Below are 20,481 nucleotides of genomic sequence, written 5' to 3'. Positions count from 1 at the left end.
CAAAGTTTCTGTTTTTTGTTTTTTTTGTGAGTGTAGGGAGTAGCAAGTACTCTGGTCCACTCACTTGTTACCAATAGAATGAACTATTGTGATTCATTGTACCGTGGGCTACCTTTGCTGGGTCTGAGGCGACTACAGTTCTTCAGAATATGGCCATGAGGCTGTGTCCTGTCCATCTTCTCTTGGTGCAATGGGTGCTTGAACATTTCTTGTGCAAACTCCTTCTCTGTATCTAAAGAGAGGTAGTTTCTATTGAGTTTAGCACCCCCAATCGTTTTGAAAAGTTAGCTCCTATGACTGCCCACAGGACTGACTCATACTTATGATACAGAAATGGTAATTTTCAAAAGAGTATACACATGTAAAAGTAGCATTTAATCACAGAAATTTTCAAAAGCCCATTTACGTGCGTACAACCTTTTTAAAATTCATTGACAATTCAAAGGAGTTATACACAAAAAAAAGTATCATTTTTCAAAAGCCCATTTATGCATATAAAATTCAGTTTTGAAAATTGCCTCCAAAATGCATGTTCTGTTTATTCACTTCTCAGAACACTCAAACTTGAATTCATATACCCCTGCCCTCAGGCAGAACAGATGTTAGCCTATGACACCAGTCTTAATTTTTTCCATTTTTGATAACTATATTCTCTTGCTTTACTCACATTTTCTTACTTTTTAGAAAACAAACCGTCAAACATTTTTAACTTTCCTCTTCTTAAATGTTTGCATTTCAAAGCAGCTTTGAAAGAGACACTTCTGCTTTTTTCATGGCTTTTTTTGGACTTCTTGCCTTTAAAATAATGCATCTCCTGCTCCTTGATATTATTATGTGTTTTAACATTGACATCATCTCTTAGTCTTTCCTTCCTCTTTTCTGCCTTCCAACGGATGTCCCTATTATTGGGTCAAACTCTCCCATTGATACTTCAAACTATCGGACTTCCACGGAACACTTTTTACCACACGGAAGTAGGAGTGTTGGGTTTGCTGCAGCACAATTTGAGAGAACAGGATTCTGTTATATAGGCTAAAAACACTTTTGCACAAGCCAAATATAAACATTGTTCTGCTTTCTACAAGAACATAAAATCCTCCTGTCTTTGTTACAAATCTGCTATTGATGCAAACAGATTATCTGAGGGCTCTACATATCTTCACTAATGTGCCTATTTATAATCTATCATTATTTAGTACAGGAAAGACAGATGCTACAAAGGGGCTTCTATGAGATAATTTTTCTAGTGTGTTTGGGGCTACTGATTGCACTTTCATGGCTTAATTGCCCATCAGATCCCAAGAAGTCATCTGTCAAATCCTTAAGTATTACCACAGTAACACACAATTGGTCTATGACATGAAACGCCAGTGAAAGACGTGAATGAATATGTATTTGCAGTAGCTTTTGTGTTTTTTATTTTTGTTAAAAGTTTTAAATCTGACATTTGCAAGTATACACTTGTTTAAGAAAAGTGTACAGAATTCAAAATTGCAGGTTCTGTATTTTTCTGCTAAAACATTTGAAACAGTTAGTCAACTGACTGTGCTAAAAATAATTCAAAAGATGAATTCTTCTCCATGCTCCTTCAATGCATGCCCAACCACATTATAAAAAATTGTTAGAGAAGATATTTCAGTTTTATAAACATGCATAACTATCTCTCTCTCTCAAGTGGAACTTTAACTTCTAGTCTAATAAATACTGATCCTACAATAGTAACCAATTACCAATCGATTTCATTACAAAACTTATAGAATCCACTATTCTGAAACCACTCACAGAATATCTTGATACTCACCTCCTAAAAGATCAATTTCAATTTGGTTTCTACAAAAACTTTAGTACAGAAACTTTATTAATTTCCTCAACTGACACCATCATTCTCGGTTTTGACAAGGGTACTAACTACATTTTTGTACTCCTGCATATCACTGCAGCTTTCGATACTTTAGTGCAGTGGTTCACAACCCTGTCCTGGGGACCCCTCAGCCAGTCGGGTTTTCAGGATATCCACAATGAATATGCATGAGAGAAAATTTGCATGTTAAGGAGGCAGTGCATGCCTTCTTAACATGCAAATTTTGACATCATTGCATGTAGACTGTTTCTCCAAGCCCAGAAGGATGGGATCTCGGAGGAACGCCAAACCTAGAGAATTATCTTTTTTCCGACAAGACACGCTTTATGCAGAAACATGCGCGAACCAGGATCTCGAATCCGAATAGGGGATACACACCCAAAAAGCAGCCATAAAGGTGTCACGGGGAAGGCGACACCCAATAAGTCCGCCAAATAGTCTGCCACTTGCCACCAAAAGTGCAATATAGGAGGGCAGGACCAAAATGCATGGGACAGTGTGCCCATCAGGTGTCCACAATGAGGACAACCCGCCGACAGGGCTATAGTTAAATGAAAGGCTACTTGAGGCAACACATAGGCCCGGCTGAGAAATTTAAATTGCAATTCTCTGTAAAATATTGACTGAGATCTTGGTTATGCGCCGAAAACAAACCTTTAAAATATTTTGAGTGACAACAAAGTCTCCGTTTTTATTCCAACGGGATTCTAAGGTAGAGTACATGTCTCCTTCAGAGAGTCTCCTTATAAACTGATAAGTCGACAGGGATGGGGCTTTAGTCCTCTCAAAGCGAAATAGCTAATCTAGAGTTTGGAACACCGAGGGAGCTTTATAGGTGTCCAAGAGAGTTCGAATATAATGTCCAATTTGGAGGTATGGGAAAGTGTGTGTAACCCCCAGTCCATACACCGCCTGGAACTCTTTAAATGTTATTATTGTCCCCTCCCGAGTGAGCATGTGACCCAAGCGGGTGATACCTCGGGATGCCCAAACCTTGAAACTAGAGGATTGTGTGCCCGGGGTAAACTCTGCGTTTCCCGATACTAGGAGAAAGTAGGCACATAAAGTGGGTATCAGCAGAAGTCGAGTCACCTTCTTCCAGGTCTGGCGAAGGGGCCGCACAAGGGCAGTACACTTGAGAAAAGATGGGAAATGCAGTGAGTCAGACTGCAGTACATAGACGGGGGCCATCGGGGCCATTAGGGCTTCATCAGAGTATAACGGTGTGTAAACCGAAGCACCCGTTAGCCAATCCTGAGCAATGCGTAAGTTATAGGCCAAATTATAGGCAGCAAGGTCCGGGACCCCCAGGCCTCTCCGACCCCACTGTGCCTTCAACCAGGTGAGAGGTATACGGGATTTCCCCCCCCTTCCAAATAAAACGCCTAAGCACACTATCAAGCCTGTTAAGATCCCCCTTCTTTAGAAGAACTGGTAGATTTTGAAGCACATAAAGCCATTTGGGTAAGATGGTCATTTTGAATAAGTTTATCCGGCCAATCAAAGAGATGGGGTAGGTTACTCCAATTGGTCAGGGTAGCTATGGTGGTTTGTAATAAGCGGGGAATATTCACCTGATATATGAGATCTGGGTTTGACGTGATATATACCCCCAGGTAACATAGAGGTCCTATTGCCCACGTTAATGGAAAATTATCTGACCAGTTCGACTGCAGGGTAGGTGGGTGAGCTAGTACAGCGGATTTAGATTCATTTAACCTAAAACCGGATATTCCACCAAAGGTCTTCATTAACTGCAGTAAGTTAGGCAGGGAGATTAGAGGGTTCGTAATGAAAACAAGTAAGTCATCCGCAAATGCCACTCCCTTAAATATCCGCGACCCAAATCGTACTCCCCGAATTCCGGGGCAATGATGTATGGCCAACAGGAGGGGTTCTAAATGCAAAATAAACAATAGGGGCGATAACGGGCAGCCCTGCCGAGTGCCCCTAGTCACTTTGAAGGATTCAGATTTTGCTCCGTTCGCAAGGATGGTTGCCCAGGGTTCAGTGTAAAGTAATTTCACCGCCTGAAGAAAAAACCCATCAAACCCCATATGTTCCAGTATATGGAATAAATTAGATATATATTTAAATACAATTCACTTCTGGCTCTCACCCAACAAATTACAACTAAATATAGACAAAACAGAAGTTTTTATTCTACCAATGCGAAAAATCTAGACCCTAACTTCCCAACATCCTTCGACTTTAAAAGTAAAAAAATTATAATTAAGCAGCAAGTACATAATTTAGGTATCTCTCACAATTCACTGTTCATGAAACCGCACACAGGCAATATTCTTAAAAACTCAGGGATGGATTTTAAAAGGGTTACGCGCGTAACCCTTTAAAACCCCTCCTACGCGTGCCGAGCCTATTTTGCATAGGCCCGGCGACGCACGAAAGCACCGGGATGTGCGTATGTCCCGAGGCTTGAAAAAGGGGGCGGGGGCGGGGCCTCCAGGCACAGTGGCCATTTGCTGCTGTGCCCGAGATCGCGGGCCGGCCGTTGGCTGACATGCGCAACCTATGCCTGCCTGGAGGCAGGCGCAACTTCTAAGTTTAAGGTAAGGGGGGGGGGGGTTAGGTAGGGGAAGGGAGGGGAAGGTGAGGAGGAACGGAGGAAGGCTGCGCGGCTCGGCACACGCAAGGTGCAGAAGTGTGCACCCCTTGCGTGTGCCGACCCCAGATTTTATAACATGTGCACGGCTGCGGGCGCATGTTATAAAATCGGGCGTAGATTTGTGCGTGCCGGGTTGCGCACACAAATCTACGCTCACGCATACCTACTAAAATCTGGCCCTCATTTTTCAAACTATTTATGGCTAAAAAACTGAAACTCCTCTTAAATCCACAAGACTTTCAAACAGTGCTTCAGGCATTAATTCTGACTGGCAAAGACTATTTTAATGGAATATTAATGGGACTCCCTAACAACGCATTAAGATCATTTCAAATAGTCCAAAACGCCACTGCCTGGCTGCTTACAGGAACAAAATTACAAACATACTTAACACCAAGCTTGCAGGTCTACACTGGCTCCCAATTCAATTCAGATTTCAATATAAAATAATTACACTGGTCCACAAACTTCTGCAGAACAATTCCATCCCATGGCTCAGGTCTACATTGCGAATTTAAAAACCTAACTGAGCCTTGAGATCTGAGAACAAAAACCTTTTAGAAGCGCCATCCATTAAAGTAGCACGACTTGGTATTACCAGGGACAGGGCTTTCTCAGAGGCGGCACCAGCATTATGAAACTTACTTCCTGAGCAATTACGTTTAATATCTTGCATCAGAACATTTAAAAAAGCTTTAAAGATCCATCTATTTAAATTCGTTTTTGAAGACATTTAAAAGCAGAAAGTACTTTTTTTTTTCCTGACAGGCAAGCATTATTTTTAGCATTATTTTTGTTTGGTTGCCTATTTTTATGTTTTGTATGCCTTGCTTTAACAGGTACATATACTTGTTCTATTTTTAATATGCATGTTCCCCTGTAATCCGCTACGAACTTCTGGAAGTATGCGGACAAGAAATCAATTTTAAATACATAAATAAATTATATTTGCCTGTGTGAGGCGGAGGAAAGTTGTGACCAACTCTTTCCATGCCACACCAGCCATTCTGTATAAAGAGGTCAATGTAATATCAAAGGAAAGGGGTGGAGAACAAAATCTTACTCCTCTGAACTGCGTACAGAGAATGCACTGCATGCTCAGAGAATAAAGCCATAAATTACTTTTTAACTCATTGAAAAGAAATATCAGCATAGGTCATTTTCTTTAGTGTGTTTGCTTGATTTAAACAAGAGAGGGCAAGGTAGTTTTCTTTAGTGTGTGTGCCTGAGTTAAAAGCCACCCCTAAACACATTCTTTGATTTATAGATTATTTCAATTACGAGGGCAAGAGCCATTTCCACACCAAGAATGAATCAGGAGTTTAGAAAAAAACACAAGGGAGTGACACAGCCAATCAATAGATTAACTATTGTACCCATGCAGGTCATTTGCCAAATTAACATAAATTATACCAAATAAATTTAAAGGACTTTACATAGCAACATAAGAATTGTCATACTGGGTCAGATTGAGGGTCCATCAAGCCCAGTATCCTGTTTCCATCCTTGGCCAAGCCGGTTCACAAATATCTAGCAATATCCCAAACAGGAAATAAATCCCATGCTGCTATCACACAGTTATAAGTAGTGGCTATTCCTTAAGAGGATAACTTTCAAAACTGTTTGCATTTGCCCATTTATGTGATTATATGGGCTCAGGTAAATTTACTACTGGATTTTATAGCCTGCATGGATATGATTGTGCAGCTTCTAAAATATGAGTATATATGCATGCACAAATGATTGTGTATGAAAAACTACAAGCTACACAAGTTGAGACTTATCCAGAAAAGCAGCAGCACCTATCCGTATAAATTCTGATTTATCTGATTTGATTTATGCTTATATGCTGCGGTTTTAAAAATACCATATATTTGTGGATATGCTATATTATGCGTGCAATCACTAATTTTTACAAGTGTAGCTTAAGAAAATTCTTTTTTAAGTCTACTTGATTAATAACAATTTATGGACTCCTCCTTCAGGAACTTGTCCAAACCTTTTTCAAATCCAGATACGCTAACTGCTTTAACCTCAATCTCTGGCAATGAATTCCAGAGCTCAATTGTGCATTGTGAAAAATAATTTTCTCCGATTTGTTTAGAATGTGCTAACTTCATAGAGTGTCCTTTAGTCTTTGCATTTTTTGAAAGAATAAATAAGAGATTTACGTTTATCTGTTCCATTCCACTCATGACTTTACAGACCTCTATCATATCTCCTTTCAGCCATCTTTTCTCCAAGTTGAGCAGCCCTAACCTCTTTAGCGTTTTGTCATAGGGGAATCATTATATACTTTTTATCATTTTGGTCGCCCTTCTCTGTATCATTTGCAAAGCAATTTTATCTGTTTTGAGATATGGCGACACACAGTACTGCAGGTGTGACCTCACCATGGAACAATCCAGAAGCATTAAGACATTCTTCATTTTATTTTCCATTCCTTTCCTAATAATTCCTAACATTCTGTTTGCTTTATTGACTGCTGCCATACACTGAACTGAGGATTTCAAAGTATCATCCACTATGATGCCCATGGGTAGTAGCTCATAATAAGGAAGCTAGCAACCTTGTAACTACAGTGTAGGTCACTTTTCCCCATGTGCATCACTTGCATTTGTCCACATTAAAGTTCACCTATTTTAATACCCAGTCTTCCTGCAATTTTTCACAATCTGCTTGTGATTTAACAATTTACAATAATTTTGTGTCAGCTGCAAACTGGATCACCTCACTTGTTCCTCTTTTCAGATCATTTATAAATATATTAAAAAAGTACTGGTCCCAGTACAGATACCTGCGGCACTCCATTGCTAACCCTTCTTTACTGAGAAACTGACCACTTCGTCCTTCTCTCAGAATCTATTCTAACGAACAAAATCACAGAACATATAAAATACATGGTTTAATGGGACACAGCCAGTATGGATTTACAAAGGGGAAATCTTGCCTCACCAATTTGCTACAGTTTATTTGAAGGGGTTAAGAAACATGTGGATAATGGTGAACTGGTGGATGTAGTGTATTTAGATTTTCGGAAGGCGTTTAACAAAGTACCCCATGATAGATTCCTGAAAACATTTAAAAGTCACAGGACAGGAGGCAATGTCCTATTGTGGATTAAAAGCTGATTAAAAAATAGGAAATAGAGAGCAGGACTTAATGGTCAGTTTTTTTAATGGAGAAAGGTAAACAGTGGAGTACCCCAGGGATCTGTACAGGGAGCGGTGCTTTTTAATATATTTATAAATGATCTGGAAAAGGAAATGACAAGTGAGTTGATTAAATTTGTAGATTACATAAAATTATTCTGAATTGTAAAGTCACAAGCAGATTGTGAGAATTTGCAGGAGGACCTTGTAAAACTGGTAGACTGGGCATTCAACTGGCAGATTAAATTTAATGTGAACAAGTGAAAAGTGATGCTATAGGGAAAAGTAATCCAAACTACAGGTGCAGATGTTGGGTTCCATATTGGAAGCTGACATCCAGAAAATGGATCTAGGTGTCACTGTGGACAATACTTTGAAATCCTCCACTCAGTGGGCTGTGGCAGTCAAAAAAACAATCACTGTTAGGAATTATTAGGAAAGGAATGGAGAACAAAACTGAGAATGTTACAATACCTCTGTATCGCTCCATGATGAGACCATACCTGGAGTACTGTTACAATTCTGGTTGCTGCATCTCGAAAGAGATATAGCTGAACTGGAAAAGGTACAGAGAAGGGCGACCAAAATAATAAAGTGGTTGGCTTTTGAGCTGGAGGTGGACCCTTGGCCTGGTATAGGATTGGTACGGCCCTCTGGTCGGACCCAGAGACTGCCTGCCACCAGGAGGTGGAGCACACAAGGAGACAGAGGCTAGCTGGATCTTCGCCAATAACAGTCTGGGGTTTCCGCAGGTTGAGCCCTTGGGTACCCAGACCACCTGGACTTAGGTGGGCCTCAGATAGTCTCCTGGAGAGGTAGCGGAGGGGTGTGCCCACCACGAGCAAAGGGGTATGGCTGATGCAGAGAGGATGGACCAGACCCGAACTGGAAGCTCCGGAGACCTATGACAGGTAACAGTTCAGGAAAGTTGTCTGGGTAAGGCAGGCAGCTCCTGCGGGTCTAGTCAGGTGAAGGCCGCAGGTGGATTCCAAGCAGGTTGGTCTGGTACCCACAGTAGGACAGAAGAGAGTGTCCGAGTGAAGTGCAAGGGTCAGAGCCAGGGTATCAGTCCAGAAGTGGTCAGCCAAAGCAGGGGTCAAATACCAAGGTCAGTCCGAGTGTAGTCAAGGCAAGTGAGGGTCGGTTCCAGGCAGCAGACGAAGAGAATGGTCAGGCAGGCAGTGGTCAGTTCCAGACAGCAGATGAAGAGAATGGTCAGGCTGGCAGTGGTCAGTTCCAGGCAGCAGACGAAGAGAATGGTCAGGCAGGCAGTGGTCAGTTCCAGGCAGCAGATGAAGAGAATGGTCAGGCAGACAGTGGTCAGTTCCAGGCAGCAGACGAAGAGAATGGTCAGGCTGGCAGTGGTCAGTTCCAGGCAGCAGATGAAGAGAATGGTCAGGCAGACAGTGGTCAGTTCCAGGCAGCAGACAAAGAGAATGGTCAGGCAGGCAGTGGTCAGTTCCAGGCAGCAGACAAAGAGAATTGTCAGACAGGCCGAGGTCAGTACCAGAGATCAGTCTGAGAGGTACTACCTGAGAGAGGATACGGGAACATACAGAGACTCAGGAACAAGGATAGGCAAGCTTACCACAGTGTCGACCTGATTCCCAAGGCGAGGTCCTGGGGACAGGGCCTCGCTATATATAGGGCTTTCAAGTGATGTCATCAATCTGCGCCCCCATTGGTGTTCCCGTGCTTGGCCCTTTAAATCGGAGGAAACAACAAAAAAGGTGGATGCCACAAAGAAGTCTTTTCCAATTCTTTATTAGCGGAGACGTATGATATATATTTTTTTCTTAAAAAGCCCGACTCTGGCCGAGTGGAGACCGTCAGTATCGGCAAGCAGTCAAATGGTTTACATAAGTTCTACATACGCATCAGCAATTTTACCATTCGGGTTTTCAAGAGTATTACGAGTGGAGACTGTTAGCGGCGTCAGGCAGCTAAATTAACAATTTGCATTGCGGATGAGTTTTTTTGAAATATCATGTCACTTCTGACTTGTTTTTACAATTAAGCCCCCGAGGCAGCCACTTAGTGTGGCAAAACTCGGCCAGAGTCGGGCTTTTTAAGAAAAATATATATATCATACGTCTCTGCTAATAAAGAATTGGAAAAGACTTCTTTGTGGCATCTACCTTTTTTGTTGTTTCCTCACGGCTTTATTGGATCGCCTACCTTGCTGTTTCTTGGGTCCATCCCTTTAAATCGGAGCACATTGGCCGGGCGCGCACCTAGGGGCGGGGCCGAGGCAGCCGAAGACGCGGAGCCCCGACGGGAGCTCCACTGCGAGGCCTGTGGCGTGGAGGAAGCTGGAGTGCGACTGGCAGCAGTGGCGAGACCGGAGCTAGTTGAGGGCAGCGCGAGGTGAGCAGGCCCGGTTGCAGCACCCACGTGGCTGGGATGCTCAACATTGAAACGGCTTTCTAATGAGGAAAGTCTAAACAGGTTAGGGCTCTTCAGCTTGAAGAAGAGATGGCTAAGGGGATTTGATAGAGGTCTATAAAATGATGATTGGAGTAGAAAGGATAAACGTGAATCAGTTGTTTACTCTTTCAAAAAATACAAGGACTTGGGGACATTCCATAAAGTTAGTATGTAGCAGATTTAAAACAAATCGGAGTAAATATTTTTTCATTCAACACAAAATTAAACTTTGGAAGTCATTGCTGGAGGATGTAGTAAAGGCATATAGCTTAGCTGAATTTAAGAAAGGTTTGGACAAGTTCATAGAAGAAAAGACCATAAACTGTTATTAACCAGGTAGACTTGGGGAAAGTCACGATTTATCCCTGGGAATTAGCAGAACTTGTTTACAGCAACAATTTCTTACCTGCCCAGTTGCCAGACATCTGTTCTGGGTGGCTTACAATTTCACATACACAAATCAGAAACATAAAAAAATAACAAATAAAAAATAAATTATTTAAAAAAAAAACCCTACACTTCCAAAGGCCTCTCAGAACAGATGAGCCTTCACTATCTACTATTTGGGATTCTGCCAGATACTTGTGACCTGGGATGGCCTCTGCTGGAAACAGGATACTGTGCTTGATGGACCTTCAGTCTGGCCAAATACGGCAATTCTTATGTTCTTACCCATCACTTTGCTTTTTAATCTGACTATTGAAATGTTATAGAAAAAAAAGCATTTGTACTACAAAATCTATCAGATTTATAATTTCTTTGTAAATGACTTCTATTGCCCATTGACTCCTATGGCGTTACATAGGATAGACAGTATTTAAAAAATTAAAAAAGGGTATAGGCCGGATTTTAAAAGGCCTGCGAGCGTAAAACCTGGGGTTTACACGTGTGGCTGGGCCTTGCATGTGCTGCGCAAATTTTCAAAGGGGCCCAGCAATGTGTGTAAACCCGGTACGCGCACAAGTGCTGGACCTCTTCAAAGAGGCAGGCCAGGGGGCAGGGTCTGGGTGGGGGAGGGCGGCAGGCCGGGGCAGTGTTATTGTACGTTGTCCTGATGACTTATGTGCCGACAGCTGGCCAGCACTCGCATCTTACTCAGCTCCTGCCATGAAGTAAGTTGCAAAAAAAAAAAAGATCGGTAGGGTTTAGGGGTGGGGAGTAGAGGGGAAGAGGGAGGGAGTTTAGGTATTTAGGTAGGGAGGCAAGGAAGTTCCCTCCTAGTCTGCCCCTTAATTGGGAGGGAACTGGGGAAGGCCTGATTGCGTCGCCATGCAGAATTTACAAAAGTTCACCTCCCCTTGAGCGCGCCGCCCGCACATGCGCGAGCAGATTGTAAAATCTGGCGCACACGTGCGTGCGGCCACCTGATTTTATAACATGCACGCTCATGTTATAAAATCAGCGTGTCTTTTAAAATCTACCCCTATGGTTTGATGTTAGGAGTATATGCAAGTGTTCCTGGATTCATGTATTTCCTCTGTACCAACATCAGAATAGGCTCTGTGTGCTCCCCCACTCCCATTGCAACTATGCATGATTAGGGGATTTGAATAATAAAGATCCTGTATTGTGAAGTAGAGTTAATAACATATTGGGCTGTTCAGATTGGCAGTAATCTACAAGGATGCACAAAGGTTTTATGCAGCTTTTTTTTTTAGGTCAAGTTTCTTTTAACCTAGGATGCGTTTTTTTCGATTCACTGAATTTGACAAACATTTTTCTGCTGGAAGGTTTTCCTTGCCCAAATTTGAGTGAACGGGGCACAAACTGCTAGAATAATCACCGAAGGGTATCCTAGAGATGTAGCTGGACTGTGATCTACTAATTTTAGGTAGCATTTTACGGCCTTTAGTTCTGGAACATTTTTTCAAACATATACAGAAGCAACAGTTTGACTTTGCTGGCAGGAGATGGAATCTCTTGACGGTTTTACTCCAGTAAATACAAGTAACACAACAATATGTTACAAACAAGACAAGGTTAAAGACTAATGAAGATGAGACCATAATACATGAAGAAAACAAAGTAAAAGATGCCTAAGTGATAACTCAAAGTACTGGAGCATGTAATGTAATAGTAGATGAGCCTCAGTGTTTATTACTGGAGATGTTTACAGCTAGGTACAATGCTTTATCACTTGAGGGCTACTGCTATTGTGCAGTAATTTCATCAGAAAAAGATTCTACCTTCTAATCTAACGTGTTTGTTGTAACTTAACACTGGTTTTACGGCTAGGCAAAAGAAATTAAAATGTTGAGGCTGAGCGCATGCTACACACTCCAGAATAGACTATCTGATGGTCAGTGCGCATTCTTTTTCCAGAGTTTTAGAGGCAGGAATCGGAGACATCGTCCTCTTGGATCATGCCCCGATATGGGAAGAGCTGGCGCTGCTCCCCAACACACTCTCAGCCCGCCATTGGCGGTTTTCCTTATTTTTTGGCCGAGGTCAGTGCATTTCAGGCTTTTTTAATGGACAGGTTTTGCAACACTCAATGCCCAGCACAGCGGGGATCCCATTTTATTTTGGAACACAGCCAAGGCCGTGGTACGGGGGGATATCATTTCTTACTTGGCACATAGAGAAAGATCTTGGATAGCCGGCTGCTGACACTCATTGCGAAACTTCAGAAAGCTAAGTCGGCATTATTGGGGTCTCACACCTAAGCTAATAGGGAAGTGTATCTGGCTATCCAAATGACGCTTAATTCTCTTTTACACCAGAGGGCCAAACGCAGTCTCTTATTTTATCAGCATAAACTCTATAGACATGGTAATAAAACAGGAAAGCTGTTAGCCAATTTAATTAAATCGGCTAGGGGAACTCGCCATATTTCTGCCCTAAAAACCCAGGAGGACAGATAGTTAATGATACCTCGGATATACTGAAAGCTTTTCAGGCCTACTTTTCTACCCTTTATCAGTCCGAAGGTTGGAGACCCACCCAGTGGGAGGCCTTCTGTGCTCATTTACATCTTCCCTCTCTCACAAAGTGAATGGTTGAATAAACCCATTTCCGACGAGGAGGTATGGCTGGCCATACGGAATTCCCCAAAGTTCAAAGCCCCCGGCCCCAATGGCTATAGCTCGGAGTTTTATCAATGCCTTCTCGAACCCCTCACTCCACTCCTTTCTTTAGTGTTTAATGCCTTGATTTCTGCACGGGCTTTTCCGGTGCATGGGAATGTGGCTCATCTTATCCCTAAACCAGGGAAGGATCCCCTACTGCCTGCTTCGTATCGCCCCATCTCTTTGTTGAACGTAGATCATAAATTCTCCCCCAATTGATCCAACCTGGCCAGGTGGGCTTTGTTAAGAAATGTTATGCTTTGACTAACATTCGGCGTCTGGCGGTGGCCATGGACCTATACACTCAGAATTATGCTCCCTTTCTCATCGCTAGTTTGGATGCAGAAAAAGCCTTCGACCGAGTAGAATGGGGTTTTATGTTCCATCTCCTGGGATTAATGGGATTTGGGGGTTTTTTTATCAAGCAATCCGGTTGCTGTACAACTCCCCGGTTGCCTCATTGTTAGTGAATGGGCAGTGTTCTTCCCCCTTCCCGGTGTTAAGGGGTACCTGTCAGGGATGCCCTCTCTCCCCCCTTCTTTTTCTGTTGACATTGGAGCTCCTGCTCCTTGCCATCCAAACTTCCTCTGCGATTCGGGGACTTTTATTTCACTTCCAGGAAAAGAAGGAGGTTTTCAAATATGCCGCATTTGCGGATGACATTCTGGTTTTTCTCACTAATCCCCGTCACTATTTTGCCAAGAAAAATCAGAGCATCAGGAGGCTAGTACGTAATTTCTCTGCTTCCCTTTTTTCTCACATCCAGAATGCTACCGTGTCTGGGATTCTGCACCTGTTTAAAACATTAGAATCTTAGGGCTCAAATCTGTAAAATTCCTCAGACACATAAATGGACCAATATCTGGCCCAAGGCATTTTTTTCTCATGCAACAAAAAAGAGCATTTGCCTCTGGAGATTTATTCCTGGAAGTTAATTCTTGGACATTTTGGCACAATAGAGTCTTTAGTGTTCAGCTTTAGGAAACAACAACTGATAGTGTCAGTCAGTTAGTGAGAGTTTTAAAGGAGATCTAAAAGCCTCCCAAGCACAAAGATTTAATTTCTTGACGGTAAATTGCTCAGTGATTTGAGGATCAACAATATCACAAGAGATAGGTTTTCTGATTGGCTTATAAATAAGCTGCAAGGGAAGTCGGAGTAAAATGAAAGTACTAGTTAAAATATTTTGCACTAGTTTGGTGTCAGATCTTCAATCCTCTTTCCCTAGGTACAAAGGTGAAATTACAATATATTTCTTTATAGAATGATTATTTTGAATAGAGAATTGCAAGAAAAGTCTTAAGCAGTGGTATTCTGAGAAGGTTTATTTTAAAGAGGTATTGTTAAACATTTCTGACATTAAATGGGTAATTTTCAGAGGCATTTTCATAGGTACGCCAGTTCTTAACCTGCAGAAATGGCTTGCTATAAGATTGCCCATCTGAATTATGGGTAAACATCAGCACATACACCACATACGCAGATAGGTTTATCAGGACTGGATTAGCCAATAGGCTAAGCCTGTGTCTTGGGGCAGCGATGCTCCTGCCCCCACTAACCTCTAATCTCACTGCCCCTCTTTCCCCTAACTCAATTCCTTCCCAGATATGTGAATATTTCCTTCCCATTGCTCCTCCACAGAGCTCACTACTCTGGCTCTAGCTCTGCTGTTATTAAAAGGCAGTAAGCACGAGGAACAAGTCCCACTAGGCTCTGCGTGTTCTCCATCACCCTGTATGGAAGCCAAGAGGAGGCAGGGCACGTAAGCACATGGCTTGGTTTAACTCAGTCAGTCCACACGCTCCTTGATTTGTAGCAGAGATACAGCACTGAGCTCTTCAGATATGTGGTGGGAGGGTTACAGATCTTGGGGCAGGATGGATGAGAGAGAATCAAAGGGGTGCTCTGCATGTCTGGCAATAGGAATGGAGGTTTATGGGGGTATGGCTGGGAAATCAAGTCTGTGGTGGAGGTGGGGGGGGGGGGGGGGGGGGGACAGCATAGCATCAGCAGTATCTACCAGTAGCAGAAATCTGTCCCTGACTGAGTGGAGAAGTTCCTAGGAATGGAAACGGGGAGGGTTTTAGATTTAAGTGCATACTTTGGGATTTTCAAAAGCAAAGGGCATTAGATTTCCTGCATACATTTGAGTGGGGGTAGTATGATTGTGTGGGGGTAGTTTGGATGGTATAATTTTCAAAGTGAACATACGTGCATAGGCTTACGTTGACAACTGGTGTAACTTATGTGCCCTAAATGGCTAATCAGCTGGCTTTCAAGGTCAATTAGCAAAGTAGAATTCTCTGACACAATTCTCTAGTATTCTATTTTACAACCTACAAATGTTAACGAAATTAGCTTAGCCTCTGTTAACCTTATCTGGGCATATTACAGTTAGAAATTCATTAGAAATATTTTTCTTTTTATTAAACAAAGAACAATACATCTCAAACATTTTCTTTATTTTCCAAAATCTTTCTTTGCTTTCCCTATGCTCTTTTGATACTATTAAATATGCCCCTTGGAGACTAACCATGATTCCTTCCAATACAAAAGTCCAAGAGAGGATGAAAAAATATAGTACCAGGATGGAGATTAAAATATACATAGTGAGATCAGTTATAATTCAACATAAACATAACTTTCATAGGCTGTGCTGCAGGGCCTCTCAGCTTGATGTTGCAAAACAAAAGCATAATTATTTATTAATCAGAAAATCATAGTGTATCTAGGCTGCTGAGATATTAAACATATGTAACATTTAAAAATTGTGCTTATGAAGAAATTAACAATATATAAGTGTGATTATTGCAAACCTGGATGCATGGCTTTGAGTCCCATTTTCATTAGTCACTGTGTGACCTTCAGTAAGTCACTTAGGCGTGGATTTTCTAAAATTGCACGGCTTTCTGAATCCTGTGGTAACAGAGGACTGGAGCAGGGGGCGGGCCTACGAAAGCTGGCGGCGATCGCACCACCGCAGTGTTATCGCTGCCGGCTTTCGCACCCAATAGCATCACTGTGAAAGGTGGTGCTATTGGGTGCAGTACTGGCGGTGATAACGGTCTTACCTTATCGCCGCCAGCGAAGTTACCGCCGCGTCCGCCCCAACTCCTCCTCAATTTCGCCCCTATCTAGCTACCGCGTGCGAAAAGTCCCTTTTTGCGTGCGATATCGATAGAAAATGACCCCCTTAACTTTCTCATACTCAGACTGTAAACTCCTTATGGAGATTACTATGAATTAATATATTCAGCAGTGTACACTGATAACGCTATACAGGCATTAATATTATTATAAGTCACTGACAATTTCAGAGACTTCCAATTGATTTTCACTTCGAGCTTGATTTTCAAAATGATTTACATGCCTAATACTTGATTTGTGTGTGTAAAGTGGTGCTTTGAAAATCAACTAGGGGCTTGTGCATGCAAACGTACATACGAAACGCCATTTTGTGCATATGTTTACCCGCACTAGGAAGAGGCGTCTGGGGGGGGGGGGAATAGGTCAGGACAGGGAAAGCATTTATATGCATGCGTGTACTGGGACAACATGCAAATATTCAGAGCGGACTTACAGTATGTGCACAAGTCTGCTTTGAAAATTCAGACTAAAATATGAAGGTACACATTACTCACAGACAAGCCCTGCACGGGCTAAGATTACCCTCCCTATGGGCACAGTGAAAGCCTGACAAAATTAAAAAGGTTCTAAAACCTAACAGCTAAATTTTAAATCCCCTGCGCGTGGGGGAAAACAGGGGTTACGCGTGTGATCGGGCCTTGTGTGCGCTGCGTGCATTTTAGAAGAGGCAGGGTGGGGCGGAGGATCGTGCACCGGCAGCCTGCCGGTATGCGTAACTTACGCCAGCTGGCGTAAGTTCGGAAATAAAGAAAATAAAAAAAGGTAGGGCCTTCAAAGGGGTCAGATAAGAGAGGGGAAGAGGGAGGGGAGGGTAGGTAGCAGGGGTAGGAAAGTCACTGTGGGGAGGCCCGATCTCGTCGCCACACATAAACGGGGTAAATCTGCCCTTTTTGTGTGCGCCGGCTTGCGCATGTTATAAAATCGCGCACACATGGAGGTGCGCACGTATTTTTTAAAAATCTACCCTTAAGTGAACTAGAAACACAGACAATCTTTAATGATTGCTGGCTTATCATCTGTGTACAATTACAGCCAGTAAATGCAAAGTGTTCTGTTAACCAGAACAGAATAACATGCTTTCTTGGGGGGAAAACCCCAGGCACCTTCAGTGTTGATTTTTAACTGGTACTTGGAGAAACTGAAAATACTGTTTGGTTTTTCTCATTTGACTTCCCCTCTGTTCTGTCACCCAAATCTGCTCTTTATAAACTGTAGAAGTTTTAAAAAGCCTCAACTTCACACATTCACCAGCAGGAACGACTTCCTGCTGTGCTGGGCAGAAAGGAGTTATATATAATCCCACCGAAAAAAGGGAGCGGTCACAGCTGCAAGCATAACTAATAATGCACGTCGATCACTGCAGATGTGAGGCAAATTGCCTACAAATTAATTCAAGCGGTTATCTTTTTCCAGGAAGCTATTTACAAAAGTATACAGAAGCCAGAGCGGAACGAACAAAAACAATTAGTAGAAACAAAAAAAATATAAAAAAGTTGAAACTTACTGATACAAGAAATCAGATCATTAAATCTTTCCTTAGGAAAGAGCGCATTTTCCAGCCCTCGGAAGTAGAGCTTCAGCACTCCAGCAACTGAATTAATATCATGGTTATTTTGGTCATCTGCTAAAGGATCTTCACCTAAAGAAACAAATAAATGAAATGTAAAACTGATCTTCAAAAAAATTCAGTGTGTCAGTACAAAGAAGCAAGTTGGAAAAAGTTTTATGTTTTTGTGCAGGATGCTCTCTAGTAAGTCACACAATAAAATTAGTTAAGAAATCTCACCCAGTGAGTCACCTCTAAATAGGTTAAAGTCAAGCTGCCTTTGAGTTCAGTAAAAATAATAGGATGGGACAAGTCATGGTGTGGATTGGTTTGCATTATCACTGAACCACAAGCTTTCAAAAATGGGTAACTGGATCAGCTTGCAAAGTGGCCAACAGTGTTTCAAGAGTTTGTTCAGTAGCAACTTACATGCCCATACTTCTGAAAAAGTACAAGGCAAAAGGCTGTAGCTGATGAAAGGAAGCACTTATGTGCCTGCCACAAAGCAATGCAGGCAAAAAAAATAACCTGGAAGACCTTCAAAGGACTTTTTGAGAAGAAACATCTGGCCTGAGGTTTAAACCCCCATCATCGAAATAAAAACCCTCCATTTTTGTAAAAGTAAGAAAACACAAACCTAAACATATGTCGACCCTAGTTTCTCTTATTGATCTGAATGTATTTTAGTAAAAGCAAGCCACACTGTCTAACAAATTGTAAATAATATGAGCACTGAAGTTAGATTAGATATTTATAAGGGCACACAATGCAGTCTAATAAATGAATAAAAAGCAGAAACTCAGACAGAGAAAGGAAGCTTTCTGACCTGTAAACAGGGTTCTTAGTAGACAGCAAGATGAATTAGCCATAATGCATGAGGTGATATCACCTGACAGCACAGACATAGCCCAGCTCTCAGAGCTCAGTAAAGATTTTATTGAGCATGCCTGGGAGTTCCCATGCATACATGTTGCCTCATGAGCCCCTCAGCCTCTTCTAAAGGGTGTAGAAAAAAGTTTAGCACACAATTAAATAAAGATGCAGGTATCTGTAATAGCATGTAACAAAGGAATGTCTGATTTTTTAATATTTCTGAATGTCCACACCATTACCCACATTGATCATTTTGTTATTGGAATTTGCGGGATATAAAGTATATTCAATAAATAAAAATAAATAAATAAATAAAGATTAAGCTTTGGCGAGGTAGTCAACTCTCCAGAGAGGTGAGTGGGTATTAAGTATGGCTAATTCATCCTTCTGACTCTGTTTACAGGTAAGCAAAATTGCTTTCTCCATCAACAAATAGGCACGAATTAGCCATAATGCATGGGGCTGCATTGTGAAGCATCACTTACAAAGAGCCCTACCAAGTGGAGAGTGAAGAAACAAGCATGAACATCCTCCCTGAGACCATTTTCCTGTGACCTCTCAAGCCTTTGGAACCCTATAGCAGCAGCCTTGGCTGCGGTATCAAAAGTTTTGCATATGGAACATATAAGGTGCTTCTCACATTCTTCAATATCTTTTACTGCTCAATTTAAGTCCACTTGTTCTGGCTCTTATGATTCTATCAAGGGTTTTTGTTTCTGTGCACATTTGTACAAATACTGCACCACATATTTATTTATTTTATTTGATGGATTTATACTCTCTCAAAATAACTAGCTCTTGGCAATGAGCCAAGATCTGGGCACTTAGCAAGGAACCCTGGAAGTCCTTCTTCCCAAAAGCATCTTATGCCTTTGGGTACTTCCCCAGGAGTGTGTTATAATCACAAATGTGGTTAGCATGCTTCAATGCTGATTCCACCACTACAGTGTGGTAAATGGATTACCTCAAATCCTGATGTGGCTTGCGGTCTATATTTGAAGTCCAGCTTCTGGGCCACCAGAAGGCACAATATAGGCATCTGGCACATTCTTATCTGAAGGTCCTGCAGAAGTCTGTGAATTGGGATAGCTGCAGAGTCCGCTGGGGGTTAAAGAAATTGAAGGAGCCTGAAGAAGTCTGTTCTCGGGTCTTTTTCTTTCTTGACACTTTTAGAGTCTTTACCATCTTATTCAAGAACATGGAATAGCAGAGATTCTCCAGACGGAAGTATGCCGTGGCAAGTCTGGAAGGGGATCAGATGAAATATCCACGGAATCCTTGTCTCCTGACCATGGGGGTACAAATAAGCCTGATGGTGAAGGTAGCGATTGAGTAAGAGACCTTCATTGGTCAGGAGGGGAAATGTCTGGGAAAAACTGTGGATAGAGCCCACTTCTTCACCTTCTGATTTGTGAAGGAACTCCCCTGGAGGAGAATCCACCATCTCATGGTAAACTTATTCACAATGCTGGAAGATCATGCGTTGAAGTGTGCACCTTTTTGGAACTTGGAACAGCCCCGTTGTGTGGGAAAATGTCCTTTATCTTAGACTGGGCAGGTTCTAATCTCCCTCTTCAGCATTCAGTGCTTCAGATGACAAAGAAATTCTTCAACAGCTCTGATATCTGGGTTCCTACTGGTCGGGTGACCCTCTGAGCCAAAGTTGGAGAAGAGACATTCACGTCAGATACCCAGATAGGCTCACTCAGGGTTGTCAGTAAATCTGAAACAGAACTCAGTGCCAGTGGTGCTCCTGCTGTAATGGTAGCTGGTTCAGAGAC

General features: G+C 42.2%; 1 protein-coding gene across 5 annotated transcripts in view; it reads right to left on the bottom strand.

Annotated features, from left to right (window-relative positions):
• SRGAP1 (SLIT-ROBO Rho GTPase activating protein 1) overlaps nt 1-20,481 on the bottom strand; it is a 483,812-nt gene that overhangs the window by 64,785 nt on the left and 398,546 nt on the right. For all 5 annotated transcript variants that reach the window (XM_029615376.1, XM_029615375.1, XM_029615378.1 and 2 more), the window contains exon 15: nt 17,786-17,920. In XM_029615376.1, coding sequence (XP_029471236.1) covers nt 17,786-17,920 — 135 coding nt within the window. The remainder of the gene's footprint in view (nt 1-17,785; nt 17,921-20,481) is intronic.

Source organism: Rhinatrema bivittatum, chromosome 9 (genome assembly GCF_901001135.1).
Source record: "Rhinatrema bivittatum chromosome 9, aRhiBiv1.1, whole genome shotgun sequence".
In the NCBI taxonomy this organism is placed as follows: Eukaryota; Metazoa; Chordata; class Amphibia; order Gymnophiona; family Rhinatrematidae; genus Rhinatrema; species Rhinatrema bivittatum.
Note: the sequence above shows the minus strand (reverse complement) of the source record. Positions and strands in the feature narration are given on the sequence as shown.